At 47.1% G+C, this 16,624-nt stretch overlaps 1 protein-coding gene across 3 annotated transcripts; it reads left to right on the plus strand.

Moving 5' to 3' along the window:
- Window positions 1-3: 3 nt before the first annotated feature.
- POLL (DNA polymerase lambda) lies at window positions 4-14,891 on the plus strand. 3 transcript variants are annotated; one of them, XM_063132518.1, is made up of 9 exons: window positions 4-83; window positions 3,246-3,394; window positions 3,685-3,982; window positions 5,232-5,409; window positions 7,313-7,621; window positions 8,285-8,458; window positions 9,920-10,048; window positions 13,047-13,215; window positions 13,957-14,891. In XM_063132518.1, exons 2-9 carry the CDS (start codon window positions 3,289-3,291, stop codon window positions 14,319-14,321), a joined length of 1,728 nt encoding a protein of 575 aa, XP_062988588.1. In that variant the 5' UTR covers window positions 4-83; window positions 3,246-3,288; the 3' UTR covers window positions 14,322-14,891. The 3 variants fall into 3 exon arrangements, with proteins under 3 accessions (XP_062988588.1, XP_062988589.1, XP_062988590.1); XM_063132519.1 differs by having other exon boundaries at window positions 7,316-7,621; XM_063132520.1 differs by having other exon boundaries at window positions 3,688-3,982.
- Window positions 14,892-16,624: the final 1,733 nt, after the last annotated feature.

Genomic DNA, 16,624 nt, shown 5'->3' on the forward strand with positions numbered 1-16,624 from the left:
ACACGGAAGAAGACGCCGTGAGCCTAGGGCGGCGGTGGCTCCTCCTCCTCCTCTACTATTGCACCCACGCCTCCCCCTCCCCGGTAAGTGAACATGACATTTTAAAAGCGCCCCCCCCTCCACGTGCCCGCTCTCACCCCACCCGCGACGTAAGGGCGTTTCTGAGCCGTTCCCCTTCTCCTTAGCCTCCCCCCACCCGCGATGGGTGCAATCCCACTCGCTGGGGAGGCGCGTGAGCAGGGCGAGTGGCTCCTTGCAGCGCTGGGGGCGGCAAGCGGTGGAGGGGGGCACTGTGAGCAGCAGCAGCAGCAGCACCTGCTGCTGCCTCTGCTCCAGGGGTGCGGAGCCTGCGGTCCTCCAAACAACATCGTTGGACTCCAGCGCCCATAATCCCTGACTATTGACCATGGTGGCTTAGACTGATGGGAATTGGTGTTCAGCGACATCTGGAGGATTATAGGGTTGCCACACCTCCTCTACTCTGAGTAAGCACACACTCTTTCTCTGGGCAGCAAGCCTCAGGCAGAGGTACCAGCCTTTCCAAAACTGGCACCTGCCTGATGTGTTGGACTACAACTCCCATCATCCACAGCCAGCATAGCCAGTGCTGGGAGTTGTAGTCCCAATACATTGGGGGTTGCCAGTTTAGATGAAGCAGAGTAAACAAGTTAGTGGAGAAGGGTTCAACTGGAAGGAACCTTCAGATAGCTTCTTTGCTTGTGTTCTCTCTCTCACTCACTCACTCACTGGCCCTGATCAGAAGACACCTCAAACCACAGTTTAAGGTGTCTTCTGAACAGGGCCTCTTTCTCTCTGGCTGGTCTAGTGGTTAGATCAGTGATCTCTGGGCTGCAGTGGGTCTAATCCTAACCACCACACCACTCAGAAAGAGAGCAAGCACACACACAGGCAAGCAAGCTGTGGTTATGGGGCTGCACCTCTTTTCTATCAATTTCCTGACCTCAACTTCTGTGCCATCTTTTTCCAACCTGATGCCTTCCAGGTGCTTTGGATGTCATCTCCCATCAGCCCAGGACAACATGGCCAATGGTCAGGAAATCTGGGATTTGTAGACCACAACATCTAGAGGTCACCAAGTTGGGGAAGGCTGCTCTAGGCAGTGTGGTGTTTATTTGTTTATGTATAGGCTCTTGTAATCCTATATTGCATGCCACATAAGAGGGATTGTGTTGCCCAGTTAAAAATGTAACTATTATTATTTATTATTTATTTATTACATTTCTATACCTACCGCCCAATAGCCGAAGCTCTCTGGGCGGTTCACAAAAATTAAAATCATGAAGAGCATAAAAACAACCAACAATCTAAAAACACAAATACAAAAAAACCCCAATATAAACTAGTCCTCACTCCCCCTCCCCCATATTTAATTCGTTGCCAAGTTGGTTCCAATATCTCCCAGGGATTTCTGCTGCCTTCCCCTATCCCTAGAAACATTTTTGACAGCCCCCTTGAAACACGCTCCCCCTCTCCTTGTTCAATAGGCATGGCAGAATGAATAGTAACAGAGAGGCATGATGGTGCAAGAAGACAAAATGGTTGATGCAGTGGGATGGTGGAGCCCAGGAACTCATGGGCTGCAGTTTCAAATTAGCTTCATCAATTTAGCCTTTTGGGGAGGGGGGATTCCTGAGTCTGAAATTCTCAGAAATCCCTGTGAGAGTATACAGACAGTATACAGAGTATACAGACTATTCTGAAATGGAGAAAGTAGAGACAATCCCAGAGGTTTTTCAAGTTTCCCACCCCCACCCCCTTGGAGTATTGTATCCCATTAAGATGGCTGGCAGCTGAAGGAGCACCACCACCACCAGGGTATCCAAGTGGCAGCAGGGACTAGGGGTCTTGGCCAGCACTGGGAGGGACCACTGAGAGCAGCCTGCTCAGGGCCCCTCAAAATCTGGAGAGAAGCCTATTCCTCTTGTGGCAACTCATTGACAGGGATCTGTCCTTTTGTAAAGCTCCCTGCATCCTGATGGTGCTATATAAATAATTGTGTTGTTGTTGTTGTTGATGATGATATAGTGGCATTTATGGAGATGTTCCAAGGATCTAAGTAGCATTATGTTGTTGTTGTTGTTATTATTATTATTGTGAAGCACCAAGTCTACTGATCTTTGGATGTACAAGATTTTGTATGCTGAGGAGAGTATTTATTTATTTACAATATTTATATACCGCTCCCCATTCAAGAATTTTGGAGGGGTGGACAAATCGAATAAAAGAATAAAACTGAATAAAAACATGTTAAAAGTACATTTTTAAAAGAGTAGAGTCCCATCAGTGATTGGATGGGAGAACTCTCAGGGCCTCACGCCAGTGGTAGAAAATAAATGTCATCCTTCAAATACCCAGCTGAATTGGAAATGGAACATTGCCATAGGGCAGGGGTGGGTAATGTTTTTCAGCCCAAGAAAACGTCCTGGGGGCTGCATGCCAGCAGTATGTGTGGCCCAAGCCAAAACAGGGAATATCCATCCATCTCTCTTTCTCTCTCTCTCACGCACACACATGCACGCACATACACCCCTCCATTGTCACAAACACTTCCCAGGCCCATGATCCAGCTGGGGTATTTCTCATCCCACGCCACACCCCGCTTAGCTGATCCATGCAGGTTAGCTGAAGGAGGAGCCAGGGCAATGCGGGAGGAGATTTCCCTTGACGAGTGCTGAGAAAGTCTCACTTTTTCAATGCTAACCAAGTGTAAGGTGCTGCTTAGAGATAAGAGCTTTTCCTTGGTGAACCCTTTCTCACTGTGCAGCCAGGAAAAGCTCTTATCTCTGATCAGCAACTGCTCAGAGATTAGGGTTTATCCTTGTCATGGCAGAGAAGCTGGCAGGCTGGATGGAAAATTCTTCACTGGCCATATCTGGCTTATGGGCCAAAGGTTCCCCATCCCTGCCATAGGGTTTCTTTTTCTGGAGGATTGGCGGTCATTAAAATGGATCATAACCTAAGACACACACACACCCAGAAGCTGAAGCTATCCTATTGGCCTTGCACTCCTCATTTAAATTCCCTAGCTAAAGTTGCTTATGGGGGTGTTTCATCTGTTGCTGTGGAACATGAAGTAGCTGTATTTTCAGAGAGGGGCTAGAAATCTCTCTGAGGAACATTATTATTATTTATTTATTTATTTATTTATTTATTTATTTATTTATTTATATAGCACCATCAATGTCCACACTTTAAACCTTTGCTGTCTTTACTATCCTCTTTAGCAAGACTGCTTACTCCTGCCTGGGAAGGAAGCATCAGTGTTCCATGGAACCCCAAGGAATTGTCAAAGCTTTTCCCAAACGAAAGAAATTAAGAGATGATTCACAGATACCTCCAAAGGTACTGAAAGAAGAAACCAGGAACAAGCAGGGTGAGTTTTTTATTCCTTAGCCAGGTGAAGCTATGAGATAGCCTGCTGTGCTCTGTCATAGATTACTATGGGCTAGTTTTTAGTGTAGCTTGCTTTGGGAGAAATTACTGAAACCTGGAAGGATCTAGTAAAGTAGAGGTATTGTTCTTTGATATACTGCTTATGTGCTGTAAGTCAGATAGCCTTCTCTATAGTCATTTTGACTTCAGGCTGCCAGATTCCCATCACTCAGATAAGGCATGAAATCATCTTCATCTTGCTGAGCCTCTTTCCTTTGTTGCTTTTACTAGCAGGGTGGCTGGAACCAATGATGGCCTATATTCTGCAAGCAGGAATTGGCCAGGCCAGGGCTCAGATCTTCTGCAAGCAGATCATCCAAAATGGCGGAAGCATCTGCAGTCAGCTTTCCCCAGACGTGACACACGTAATAGTGGATGAAGACATGGACTGTGACCGGGCTTTCCGGCTCCTCAAACTAACCAAGCTACCTCAGGGATTGCAAGTGGTGAAGGCATCCTGGCTGAGTTCGTGTATTACAGCACAGCAGATTGTAAACACTGCCGGCTACAGCCTCCTCATCCCAGATAAGTAGGGAATTCTCTTACACACTTTATCCAATCTGAGGTGGCAAGGTGTATATAGAAATTGATTTCTCATCTTGGGAATGCACAGAGAGGCAAGAGTTTTACTGAAGTTCTATGGTAACAGGGCCAAGAAATCCTTGCCTGTCTGCTTCCACACACACACCGAATTAAATTTTCCCCTCGATCCTATGTGATGGTAAAACAATAGAGATTCTTGCTTAAATGCATACCTTGCTGTTATAGGAGTAGAATTCTAAGTGCTTTTCATTGTCCTACTTGCTCCCAGTGAAATTGGGGCCATCTTAGTTGGTTTCCCTCATTAAGGATGACGTGATATTCTCTGTCAGCCCTGTCATGAGCCCTTTCTAGGGTTGCTATTTAATGGGACTAAACTATGGTGAAAAGAAACGTCTTTAAAATGGGGGATTTTAAAGGATGTGTGGCAGTGTCATCCTTTGCAAGTTCAATAAGAGTTCACAGAGAAACCCAGGATATTTGCTACATCCAAAATGTTAAAAAGGCCTCTTCAACTGCTTATGTCAAAATCAAATATTGTACGGTCTTCATGTTTGTCACAAAGAAAATCTTTAAACTGCAAAGGTAGTGTAAAAGAGGCATATTGATGGAGGTTCTAGCAGCTCGAGAGAAAGGGCTTTTTGCCCCAGTTGCTGGGCCTCCTGGAGGCCTGGGTTAGACAGGCATGGTGTTGGGTGCTCTGTTACAGCTCCCTACAAGAACCCGTGGTGGGGTGGGGCGCTCTAGTGAGCAGTGGGCCAAAAGTACACATCAGATCTGAGAAAGGAAACCCCACCCCAGTCAGTCCTGCCCAGTTGCCTCTCGTGCCACTGACCCTTCATCCCACTTCCAAACGATGAGGGCCTTTTGCTATTGTACATTTTTATTCCCCCCCTTCATTGGAATAGGCTACCTAACCCAGTAAAATAAGCTGTAAGCCAAATAAAATGCTACCTTATCTGATGATATTTGCATCTGAGCAGTTTTCTCTTTAGTAGTTAAATGTTAAAACATTTGAAAACCAGGCCGTTGGGACAGCAGGGTTTTCCCCAGGGTAGGCTTTGAAAAACAGGCAGTTCTGGCTGAAAGAGACGGAGAGTAAATGACACCCATCCACAGAGTTAATGTATGAACTCCGCAATCCCCTTTTTTCGTAATTTCTCAGGTTCTTGTTAAGGGGTAAGATGGATGCCTTCAAACCCAGTGATAGTACTTGACTGTACATTGATTCTTGGCAGGTATCTGGATGTGGCCGACCTTTCGAAGAGCCAGTCACAATTTCTAGATGAGGAGAAGATCCACCCTCAAACAGAGAGGGCTGCTAGAGAGCAGGAAGCTGAACCACAGACAGGAGACAGTTCTGCCTGCTGTGCATCAAACTCCTTGGAACAGCAGGAAACCACAGGGGTGGACCTGGTTTGTGGCTTCCCATTCTTGTGTTTTTGAGCTTTTTCTCTTCTTTTCATGTTAAGCTAATGGGTTTTTTTTTGTGTGTGTGTTTTTTAAAAACTATTTAGAATAAGGTTAACCAATGTCAACCTCCATCCAAGCCCGTTGCGGCTGGTGACAACAAACATGTCTGGTTAAATCTATAGATACACCCCCCTTTTTTTCTTTTGAAAAGGATCAATTCTCTCCCCTCCCGCAAGAAGAACATGTAGGTGTCCTTGTAGGATCTGGCTCATAGCACATGCCACCTTTGGTGGAGCATGTTCCTCTCGTGAGCTTGATTTCAACCCACCTGAAAATCAGAAATATAGGGGGCGGGGAAATATAAGGAGCATTTAGTAAATTGCTGTGATGATTGAGATGCATAACTGTGTACTGTCATGCTGCTACATTTATTCTTTGTCCTCTGAAATTATTATTGTTGTTATTGATATTAATATCGATATTCTCCTTCCAAAAACATCTCAGAGTTCTGGCAAAAAATGTACACTGGCCTCAAAGGCCGTTTGCCTCAATTTTTATTTCTTCTCTCTACGAAGCATATTAAAATCAGCTTGTGGAGTATTACTGCTATAATGTATTAAATGCCCTAAAGCCTGCTCCTTACTGCATCTTGACCATGCTGTGTACTGAGTGTGAGCCATTGTTCAACTTAAGCATTCCTTTATGTTCTCTACTAATCAGTGGAATACCCAGTGTGTCTATTATGGACTGTTGTCGCTCCCTAGTGGCTGCAGACTTTGCTACAGTAGTTGCTGTGTCCTGGGACAACATCTTATAGTTATGATTCATCTTCCCCATCACCCTAAAATTCTCATATTCTTTCTCTCTCTCTCTCTCTCTCACGCACACACACACACACACACACAAACACACATACATATTCATATGTTGCGATGATCTGTAGCACGTTGGTCATCCCAGAGACTCTGCCAGCTATGTGTCCTTATTCTTCTAGATCAGCCTTTCTCAACCTGGGGTGCTCCAGATGTGTTGGACTGCATCTCCCAGAATTCTGGGAGTTGTAGTCCAACACATCTGGAGCGCCCCAGGTTGAGAAAGGCTGTTCTAGATGATCACCTTAGAGGAAAATGTGGAGATGCAACTGTTAGTATAACTGATGTTTGCTGCCTTCGACTCAGCTTATTATTATTATTATTTATTTATTTATTTATTTATTTATTTATTTATATAGCACCATCAATGTACATGGTGCTGTACAGAGTAAAACAGTAAATCGCGAGACCCTGCCGCATAGGCTTACATTCTAATAAAACCATAATAAAACAATAAGGAGGGGAAGAGAAAGCAAACAGGCACAGGGTAGGGTAAACAGGCACTGGGTAGGGTAAAACTAACAGTATAAAGTCAGAACAAAATCAAGTTTTAAAAGCTTTAGGAAAAAGAAAAGTTTTTAGCTGAGCTTTAAAAGCTGTGGTTGAACTTGTAGTTCTCAAATGTTCTGGAAGAGCATTCCAGGCGTAAGGGGCAGCAGAAGAAAATGGACGAAGCCGAGCAAGGGAAGGAGAGACCCTTGGGCAGGCGAGAAACATGGCATCAGAGGAGCGAAGAGCACGAGCGGGGCAATAGTGTGAGAGGAGAGAGGAGAGATAGGAAGGAGCTAGACAGTGAAAAGCTTTGTAGGTCAACAGGAGAAGTTTATATTGGATTCTGAAGTGAATTGGAAGCCAATGAAGAGATTTCAGAAGTGGAGTTACATGGTCAAGCTAACTGTTGCTGTGGATCTCATGAGAGTCCATTGAGTGTATTAGAGACCCCCTGTTTGGCTGCGTAATGAGCTCGTGCCTTGTAATTGTTTGGATCAATGATAGCTGCATTTCATGGCTTCTTGTTCTACCTCTCTCCAAAGAAGATCTTGGACGATGAGGGAACAGAAGGAGAAGAGCCTGTTGTCACCCTGGGAGAACTGGAAGCCCTGAGGTCAGGTCGGGACCCAAACGCTCTGCCAGGAGACTCCCCTGTGGCACTTCCCTCTGGCAAGTGGGTTTGTGCTCAGTCCTCTGAAAGCAAGAAAGTGAATCATAATCAGTGCATTACGGAGAAGCTGGAGCTACTGGCAAAAGCCTACTCTGTCCAAGGGGACAAGTGGAGGGCTCTAAGTTACTCCAAAGCCATTAATGCGCTCAAGAGCTACCACAAGCCAGTCAGCTCATATCAGGTAAATGGGAGAGATTTCTTCTCAAGCAAACTGTTTTCCTGTTACAATTCCACCTTCCCGAAAGTATCTGCCCCTTGCCATTCTCAGGAGCAGCCACAGAGTGTCGGAACGTCTGGCCTTCTCTCCTGTGCACACTGCTTCCCATGGGGATAGCTAGCAGTTATGTTGCACCAGCAAGGTGCAAGCTCAAAGTCGCTCGCAGCATACTCCCACTTGCTTGCCAGGGTTATTCACTTGCTATTATTCTCTGCTGTTCAGGGAGAATTTCTGAGCATGGAATTAGCAAAAGCTTGTGCTGCACTTCTAGTCCTTTCAAGAAGGTCTGCGATTGCCTTGAGGGCGAGACGACAGACTGGTAGCGAGAGGGTAAAAGACACAAGATTGCATAGGCTTCTAAATACCAGTTTAGGAAAGTGGCTTCTTGGGGAGGTGACTCCGTGTTAGAAAGTTGGCACCACCTCAGGAGTCAAGAAACCCATTCTTTGGAAGCTGAAGTTCATAGAATCGTAGAATAGTAGAGCTGGAAGGGGCCTACGAGGCCATTGAGTCCAACCCCCTGCTCATTGCAGTTAGCCCTGTCCAAGTGAGAAAGGCAGGTCCGGCATAAGCCAGCTTTGCAGACTTTTTTTTCTGGCTAACTGTTGCTTTGTGGGTTTCTTTCAGGAAGCCTGCAAGATCCCTGGAATTGGGAAGCAGATGGCAGAAAAGGTTGTTGAGATCCTGGAGAGTGGGCACCTTCGGAAGCTTGACCACATCAGTGAGAGTGTCTCAGTACTAGAAGTGTTTTCCAGTATCTGGGGAGCAGGAGTAAAGACTGCTCAGATGTGGTACCAGCAGGTAATTTTCTCTCTTCTTTGCACCACTGAGCACAGCAGTAATTGCTGTTATATTCGTTTGTCACTTTTGTTTGTGCTGCAGCACTGCCACAAGGCATACATATGTGAGTTTGCATCTTATGGCAGGGATGGGCAACTTGTGGTCCAGAAGATGTTTTGGCCTACAGCTCCCATCATCCCTCACCATTGGCTATGCTGGCAAAGGCTGATGGGAGTTGTAGGCCAAGGAGTTAACTGCTCAAGTTCCAAAGTGAGTTTCTATTGACTAACCATCCCGGATGCTTGGATCTTGGCCTAATCTACACAAAGCAGGATATTGTACTATGAAAGCGTATATAAAAGGCAGGAGCCCCACACTACTGCTTTATAGCGGTATTGAAGTGCACTGGCAACTGTTGGGGCCCATTGACACATACCCTATACCACTTTCATAGCGCTGTATCCTGTTTGGTGTAGATTAGGCGTTTATGTGCTTTGTTGAGGGGAAGAAAACACTGACAGCAAGGCTTAGAACAGTGATGGGGAATGCGTGACCCTCTGGATGTTTTGGGACTACAACTTCCATCATCCCTCACTATGGGCTGTGTCGGCTAAGTCTGGTGGGAGCTGCAGGCCAAAACATCTGGAGGGCTGCAAGTTGCCCAGGCCTGCTTTAGCCTTGGTTACTGGGAAATAACTTCTAATGTGCTAGAAACGGAGTCTTTATCAGTGTCCTCTGAACAGCTGCTTGGTTACCTAGAACTATTATTTTGCCACTGAGGTCAGAGAATTGAAACTAAAATGGATTAAGGAGAAAGTCTCTCATTGTGGCCATCCTTACCATAGTTCAAACTGTAGTGGAAAGAGGCAGTGTGACCTTTTTGGTTCAAATGTGTCTGTGTGTAAAATGACTCTGATGTATTTTGACTACCAGTACATAATGTAAATTCTATTTGAGTAAGGCTACCGTGCGATTTATTTGAGTGGGAGGGAGTGGGAGGGCTTGGGGGAGGGTTTACGAGGCACTTGATGAGCAGGTAATGGCTAGATTCCACTGCCACATCATGTGCCCAATGAGGTCATGTGTCATCACTTGCTTGCATTGGCCTTGTTTTCTTCATTATCAGTATCTGTGTTGTGTCATTGTCACCCTCGGCTCTCTATCTGCAAGAAAGGGCAAGTGCCAGATCAACACTTTCGTTCAGTTTAAGCCTTTCTCCCAGAGCACCACCATCATTGTCTATTTTTGTGGGCTATGGAACATCGCCCCAGCGGAGCCCAGTGACGACGGGGGTGACACTCTATAAGCATTCTGCAAACACTAGGCTGAAGAGAGGGCAGTAAGACAAGGAATCCTATTACGATTCCTCATTCCAGTCTCACTCTAAAGGTGACAGAGCTGGGTTCCAGATAGGTGTGAATGGCAGCAGAGATGACTGAAGACAAGGCTGCCCTGTTTGAGTGTCCTGTGTACTCTGCGCAGGGCTTTCGCACTCTGGACGACATCCGCACTAAGGCATCTCCCACCAGTCAGCAAGCTGTTGGCTTGAAGCACTACGAGGACTTCTTGGAGCGCATGCCCCGGGCAGAAGCTGCCGAAATTGAGCAGACTGTGAGTACCCCAGTGGGGGCTGTGGGCAGGCCCCCAGCGAGACTTAGGAAGTCACTTAGCACACCTCATCAGAGCTCAGTAGAGCATTACTGACCTGTAAAATTGACACAATCTCTTTTGTGTTGATGGCTTAAGAGACATCAGTTTTCCTAAATTTCTATACATATACCTCTTTTCCCTTATACATTCCAATTTGGCAACAACAGCAAATCCCACTTTTTCTCTCTCTCTAACTAGCCACAGTGGGGGTTGGAGAGGAATTTGCATAGAAATCATAGGTTATTTGGGCTTCATTTCTCTTCTTCATCAAACTGTTTGGGGTGCCAAAACTGGGATCTACCCTGCCCTGCTGGAGCACCAGTTGCAGTAGCAAGTAAAAAAGCAGGGGGCGGGGGCTCGTCAGCATCTCAAAATAAGGGAAAGGCCTCCACCTAATTCCATATTACACCAACTGTTACTCCCAAACCTCTTGTCAAAGTGCTGTCTTCCGCGCCGCAGGGTGCTTCCTCTCTGGACCGGAAACTTTGACTCAACAGAACCTCTTACCGGAAGCAGGGCTGTGCCTTCTTATTTGCCGAGAGGGAGAGTAACGAACAGGATGCTGAGGTCACCGTGAGGGTGCCATCCCAGCTTTCTGCCTCCCAGAGACCCTTCCCTTCTAGAAGCATTCATAGCAGAGCTTATCGGGAATGATTGGCTGGAGATTTAAGATTGGGTCCTGGTAGGGCGTTTGTACTCCCACGTGATTTGCGGTGAACGCACGGTTCCCCATAGTTGGGCAAGAGGTGATGTGCAAAAAGAAGGGGAGCAAAGCAGCTGCCTGTCTTACCCTCCCTCCAGGCTGATGATCTGCAAACCGCCAGAACTGATCTAGCATTCAGTCTGCGTTACTGGTATTCCTCTGTCCTAATCTTCTTACTGCATACTGGCAGCTCTCATCCCTGTTGTTGTAAACTCCCAAAGCTATTATGCCAGCACTCCTCTAAAGGAGACCCAGACTGCCTCACAGCAAACCAGATGGAGGATTGGAACCAATGACTCAGGGCTTTCCCACACTAGAGGCCTTCAAGAGGCAGCTGGACAGCCATCTGTCAGGGATGCTTTAGGGTGGATTCCTGCATTGAGCAGGGGGTTGGACTCGATGGCCTGATAGGCCCCTTCCAACTCTACTATTCTATGATTCTATGAGACCCAGACTGCCTCAGTGAATCTCTTTGCCAGCCCTCCGAGCAAGTCCCTTCTCCTTCTCATTATGGCTCTGGCCAGGATCGTGGCCCCTCATAAGCTTGTAGAAGTCAACGAGCAATTAATAAAAATGTTTGAGCGGTGAGTTGCAGGCTCATGGATCTAAGCCGCATGAAACGTTTTCATGGCTTCTCCTGGATGCTGAAATTACCATGGCAGCACCGGGCGGCGTGACGCTGTCACTCAGTCACACTGCCTGGCCCCGAAGAATATGTAGTTGCCAGGTAGGGCATTGCCCCTTCCACAGAATGAAAGCTCTTTTGGGAGCCTCCGCCCTTGGGAGCGGGCCTATTGTGGGTTTGATGGGATTACCCATCTCTTGCCCACCTCGGGGGAAGAGACAAGAGAATGAGGGGATTAGCTGCTGTCTGTCCAAGATCCAAGGTGCTGCGTGAGGCTGGCTGCTTTCAAGAAAACTTAATTGAGGATGCAAAGGGGGCAGATCTGCATTAGAAAAGCCACGGAGGCTATTCCAAATGTTGCAGGGCAGAGGTTAATGGGTTTATCCCTCGCTAATGAAGGATGATCCTGAAGACTGACAAGGGGTGCTCACCCTCCAGGCTGCCTCCCCCCACATGCCATCCACAGTGTTCTGAACCAGCAATCAAGTCTTTGTTTAGCAAAATGGGTGATTGGCATCCTAATACCCATAATCCCGCATACTGAAACCACCTTCAAACGATGCTTTAATGAAGCCATCAGAGGGATGCCAGTATGGATCGGGAGCTCAGCTTTGGGCCCAGGCCCCCACTGGGTTGTGAGTTCCAGCTCTTGGCCTGTTTCTAGGGCTTGGCTGCAGTTGGGAGAGGACTTGGAGCTCCAGCTGAGCTCTCTCTGTAGAGCTCAGCTGGAGCTCCCTTCCATGGAATGGAGCTTCTAAAGAGGCCAGGCCTGTAGCAGGGAGAGTGCCAGAGCCCCGGGGCCAGGCCTGCCTTGCAATGCCGTGCTTCATGCTATCGCCCTGGCTTTCTCTTCCTGTCTAAAAGATAATCAGATATCCCCACTCTCACCCCTTTGCACCTGCTTCATCACAGACTTCCTGCTGCAGCACACTTTGTTTCATTTCTTTTTCTCCAGCTCTGCAGCATGGTAGCATCCCATAGTTTGGAAGGATTATTGTCACCAGGCTGCAAGCCACTGAAAGAGCAGCCAGGTCCTGAGAGAGCTAAGACCAGGACTGGACTGTGTGTATTCTGTGTGCTCACATAATTCAGTATCCTGAGGACCTTAGCTTTTACTTATAGCAAAGGTGGGCAGAAAGCAAACCTCCAGGTGTTTTGGACGTTAACTCCCAGCGTTCCTGACCATTGGCCATGCTGGCAGGGCCTTTGGGGAGTTGACATCTAAAACTGCTGGAGATCCACTTTCTGCCTGGCCCTGACTTATAGCCATGGTAGATTTGAAAACAGGCTTGCAAACGTAGGGACAATTCATGGGGAAACTCCCCCATACTGGAGAAGGGCTTAATCAAATGTTCTCTGGTGAAAGGGAAGGGGTTCCTTGCCCCTCCCCATGTCTGGCAGAAGTAGAATAAATTGAATGTTGTGTTGGCAGAATTTATACAGACTATGGAATTCAGCTTTCTTGCCAGATTATGGTGGCATTGATTTTTAAAACTTTATTTATTTATTTATTTATTTATTGCACAAAGCACATAGGGTTGGGTAATTGAATGACCTCCATAGTGGGTGGCAAAGGCTTGAAATCAGCAAATACTTCTCAGTCCATTCCTCTACCCTGTCTTTTCTTGGAGGTCAGAGAAGCAGCGCAGTCCATCAAACCTGGACTGGTGAGTGTAGCCTGTGGCTCGTTCCGGCGGAGGAAACCCACCTGTGGAGATGTGGATGTGCTGGTGACTCACCCCGATGGGCACTCCCACCAAGGAGTATTCAGCAAGCTACTTGGCAGCCTCCGGGAAAGTGGTATGAGCAGGAGGGGGAAAGGGCCCACGCCCACGACTCCTGTTACGCCTTTGTAAGAACAAGCATGCATTGTTGCCAAATACTGTCATGTACATCCCAGTCCTGGCAGTTCATACTGATGCTCAAAGCTACTGTAGCTGGCGTTTCATTGGAAGCACCAGATACCTCCCTTCTTGGGAATAGGCATTAGGCTCCCTGCATGAAGCACCTAGAGCTCATAAGCAGGGAGGGCTTATGTTGTCTGCCATCCACATTTAACAGTGTGCATTATTCCTTTTCTTGGAATTTCCCTCTATAGAGATGCCAGAGCCCTGAATCTCACTTCTTCTTAGCCTCTAGCATCCTGTCAATACAGGCACACAAGCTAATCAGCAGAACATGGCTTCATCAGCCTCCCTGTTTTATTTTGGCCTCTTTGCCCTCTGTGCCAAGATGCACAGGCAACTGAGCTCTCCTCTCTATTCAGGCTTTTGGAGACAGACTTTGCGCTTGCATCCTGAGGATACGGTCTTAGCTAGGCTCGTCATGAACTTTTCGGAAGGAGATCTCTTGATGCTCACAGCTGGGTAATGCAGGCTAATGTCCTGACAGTGTGCTATCTCCTAGGAGAATCCCCACGAATCATATTGGTCAGGTCCCTGGCACTGGTGCTAGCAAACAGGGAGCCCCCCGACCTCCCCAGGCTTGCAATGGAGTAGGGAGGGATTTATAACTCTGCCTGATATATGCCTTTCCCCTCAGGCTTTCTCACAGATGACTTGGTGAGTCAGGAAGATAATGGAAGCCAGAAGAAGTACCTGGGGGTCTGTCGTCTGCCAGGCCCGGGCCGCCGCCACCGCCGCCTTGACATCATTGTGGTGCCCTATGGCGAGTTTGCTTGCGCCCTGCTCTACTTTACGGGCTCAGCCCACTTCAACCGCTCCATGCGAGCTCTGGCCAAGACCAAGGGCATGAGTCTGTCAGAGCACACCCTCAGCACTGGCGTGGTGCGCGGACCTGGCGGCCTCAAGACAGTGCCCGGCCTTGCTCTGTCTACCCCTACCGAGAAGGATGTGTTCCTGCATCTGGGGCTGCCTTACCGGGAGCCACACGAGAGGGACTGGTGAGGACAGGCAAAGGAGCAGCCCCCAGATGCCTCCAAATGATGCCCTTGCATGAGACACATATGAAGAGCCCTGCAAAATCAGACCAGAGGCCTATCTAGTCCAGCGTTCTGTTCATGCAGTGGCCAGCCAGCTGCCTCTGGGAAGCCCACAAGCAGGACATGAGTGCAACAGCACCCTCCTGCCCATCTTCCCCAGCAACTGGTGTATTTAGGCCTTTGGAAGAAATGTATAGCCATCACTACTAGTACCCATTGACAGCCTTATCCTCCATGAATTTGTGTAACCCCTGTAGGCGGACGTGCTCACTGCCTTCAAGGATAGACCGTCTTTTCCTGCACTACCGGGCATTGAGTCTCTTGACAGAGAAAAGCCCAAGGCTCTGAACATACTTCATTGGCTTTGATGGATTGCAGTGAGAGGGGCACCAAGGGCAAATAACCAACCTCAGCAGGCAATTATGCGAATGAATGTGAAAATGATTGTAAAGCGTTTTAATCACTGAAAATCCCATTTGACATGGGAGTTTGGGAAATGCATAGATTTTAAGGAATGAATTTTTAAAACACTTTTGCAGCGGTTCCATCCTTTTGATAACTTTGGAGGCAGGTAGCATCTCCCAGCGGGAAAGGGTGCTTTTCTTTAGAAGGCTGTAGGCCTGATATCTTGCTTTCTATTGCACAGATGGGATCTTTTTTCTGTTGAGGGCCACATTTCCTTGGGCACTGCATGCCAACAGTGGCTGGAGATGAAGCCAATGCTGGGTGAGATCAGAGCCAAAAAGTGGCCAATGCTGTCTCTCTCTCTCTCTCTCTCTGTCTCTCTCTCTCTCTCTCTCTTTCGTTCGTTCTTTCTTTCTTTACTCCTTTCCCCCCCTCCTCTCCAAGGCACAAGTTACTTTTAGAATTAGCATCTATCAAGAATGTCTTAGATAGTTTGCAGTAAAAGATTAACATTCTGTGCCAAAGTGAACATATAACACTGTACAAATTATGTACAAACTTCAAAGTGATCTTGATAGGCTGGAGTGCTGGGCTGAAAACAACAGAATGAAATTTAATAGGGATAAATGCCAAGTTCTACACCTAGGAAAAAGAAACTAAATGCACAGTTACAAGATGGGAGATACTTGGCCCAGCAATACTACAAATGAGAAGGATCTTGGAATTGTTGTAGATCGCAAGCTGAATATGAGCCAACAGTGCGATATGGCTGCAAGAAAGGCAAATGCTATTTTGGGCTGCATTAATAGAAGTATAGCTTCCAAATCACGTGAGGTACTGGTTCCTCTCTATTTGGCCCTGGTTAGGCCTCATCTAGAGTACTGTGTCCAGTTCTGGGCTCCACAATTCAAGAAGGACGCAGACAAGCTGGAGCGTGTTCAGAGGAGGGCAACCAGGATGATCAGGGGTCTGGAAACAAAGCCCTATGAAGAGAGACTGAAAGAACTGGGCATGTTTAGCCTGGAGAAGAGAAGATTGAGGGGAGACATGATAGCACTCTTCAAATACTTAAAAGGTTGTCACACAGAGGAGGGCCAGGATCTCTTCTCCCGGAGTGCAGGACACAGAATAACGGGCTCAAGTTAAAGGAAGCCAGATTCCAGCTGGACATCAGGAAAAACTTCCTGACTGTTAGAGCAGTACGACAATGGAATCAGTTGCCTGGTGAGGTTGTGAGCTCTCCCACACTAGAGGCCTTCAAGAGGCAGCTGGACAACCATCTGTCAGGGATGCTTTAGGGTGGATTCCTGCATTGAGCAGGGGGTTGGACTCGATGGCCTTGTAGGCCCCTTCCAACTCTGCTATTCTATGATTCTATGTATTCTAGCTACATAAATTAGATGGGCCCTGAACCCCTAACCCCAGAAATTCTGTTGAAAGGCAGATGTACTACTGAGATTCGTGAAGGTATTACTTGTATTCTTTAAAGCCTATCTCCATAGCTAGGAACATGCTTCTTCCTTTTTTAAAAAATGGAGCTGCAATTCTCAAGGTGTTAAATTGTGGTTCACAATTGGGCCTGTTCAGACAACATGCTAAACCATGGTTAGGCTGCTAACCCTTTTGCAGCAAATAGTGACCATGTTTAAACTATGGTTATGTAGTCATCATGGTTAGGAAATGATTCACATGACACTAAGTAGTAATGTTTATCTCAAAGTGCTTAACCGTTGTTGCTTAGTGTGCTGTCTGAACAGGGTTATTCTGTATCTGTGGGGTTTGATTAGGATGCAAATAGTGGATACACTGTGACTTGAATTATGATATTGAACTTCACAGAAACATACAAAGCTGCCCCGCTCA

This window comes from Elgaria multicarinata, chromosome 8 (assembly GCF_023053635.1).
Source record: "Elgaria multicarinata webbii isolate HBS135686 ecotype San Diego chromosome 8, rElgMul1.1.pri, whole genome shotgun sequence".
Classification (NCBI taxonomy): domain Eukaryota; kingdom Metazoa; phylum Chordata; class Lepidosauria; order Squamata; family Anguidae; genus Elgaria; species Elgaria multicarinata.

What these genes read in the sequence shown, in the direction of transcription:
- POLL (XM_063132518.1), top strand. Translation starts at nt 3,289, where the DNA reads ATGGAACCCCAAGGAATTGTCAAAGCTTTTCCCAAACGAAAGAAATTA. An exon ending in AGCCTCCTCATCCCAGATAA is followed by an intron (nt 3,983 to 5,231) that starts GTAGGGAATTCT and finishes GATTCTTGGCAG; the next exon opens with GTATCTGGATGTGGCCGACC. An exon ending in CTCAGATGTGGTACCAGCAG is followed by an intron (nt 8,459 to 9,919) that starts GTAATTTTCTCT and finishes TACTCTGCGCAG; the next exon opens with GGCTTTCGCACTCTGGACGA.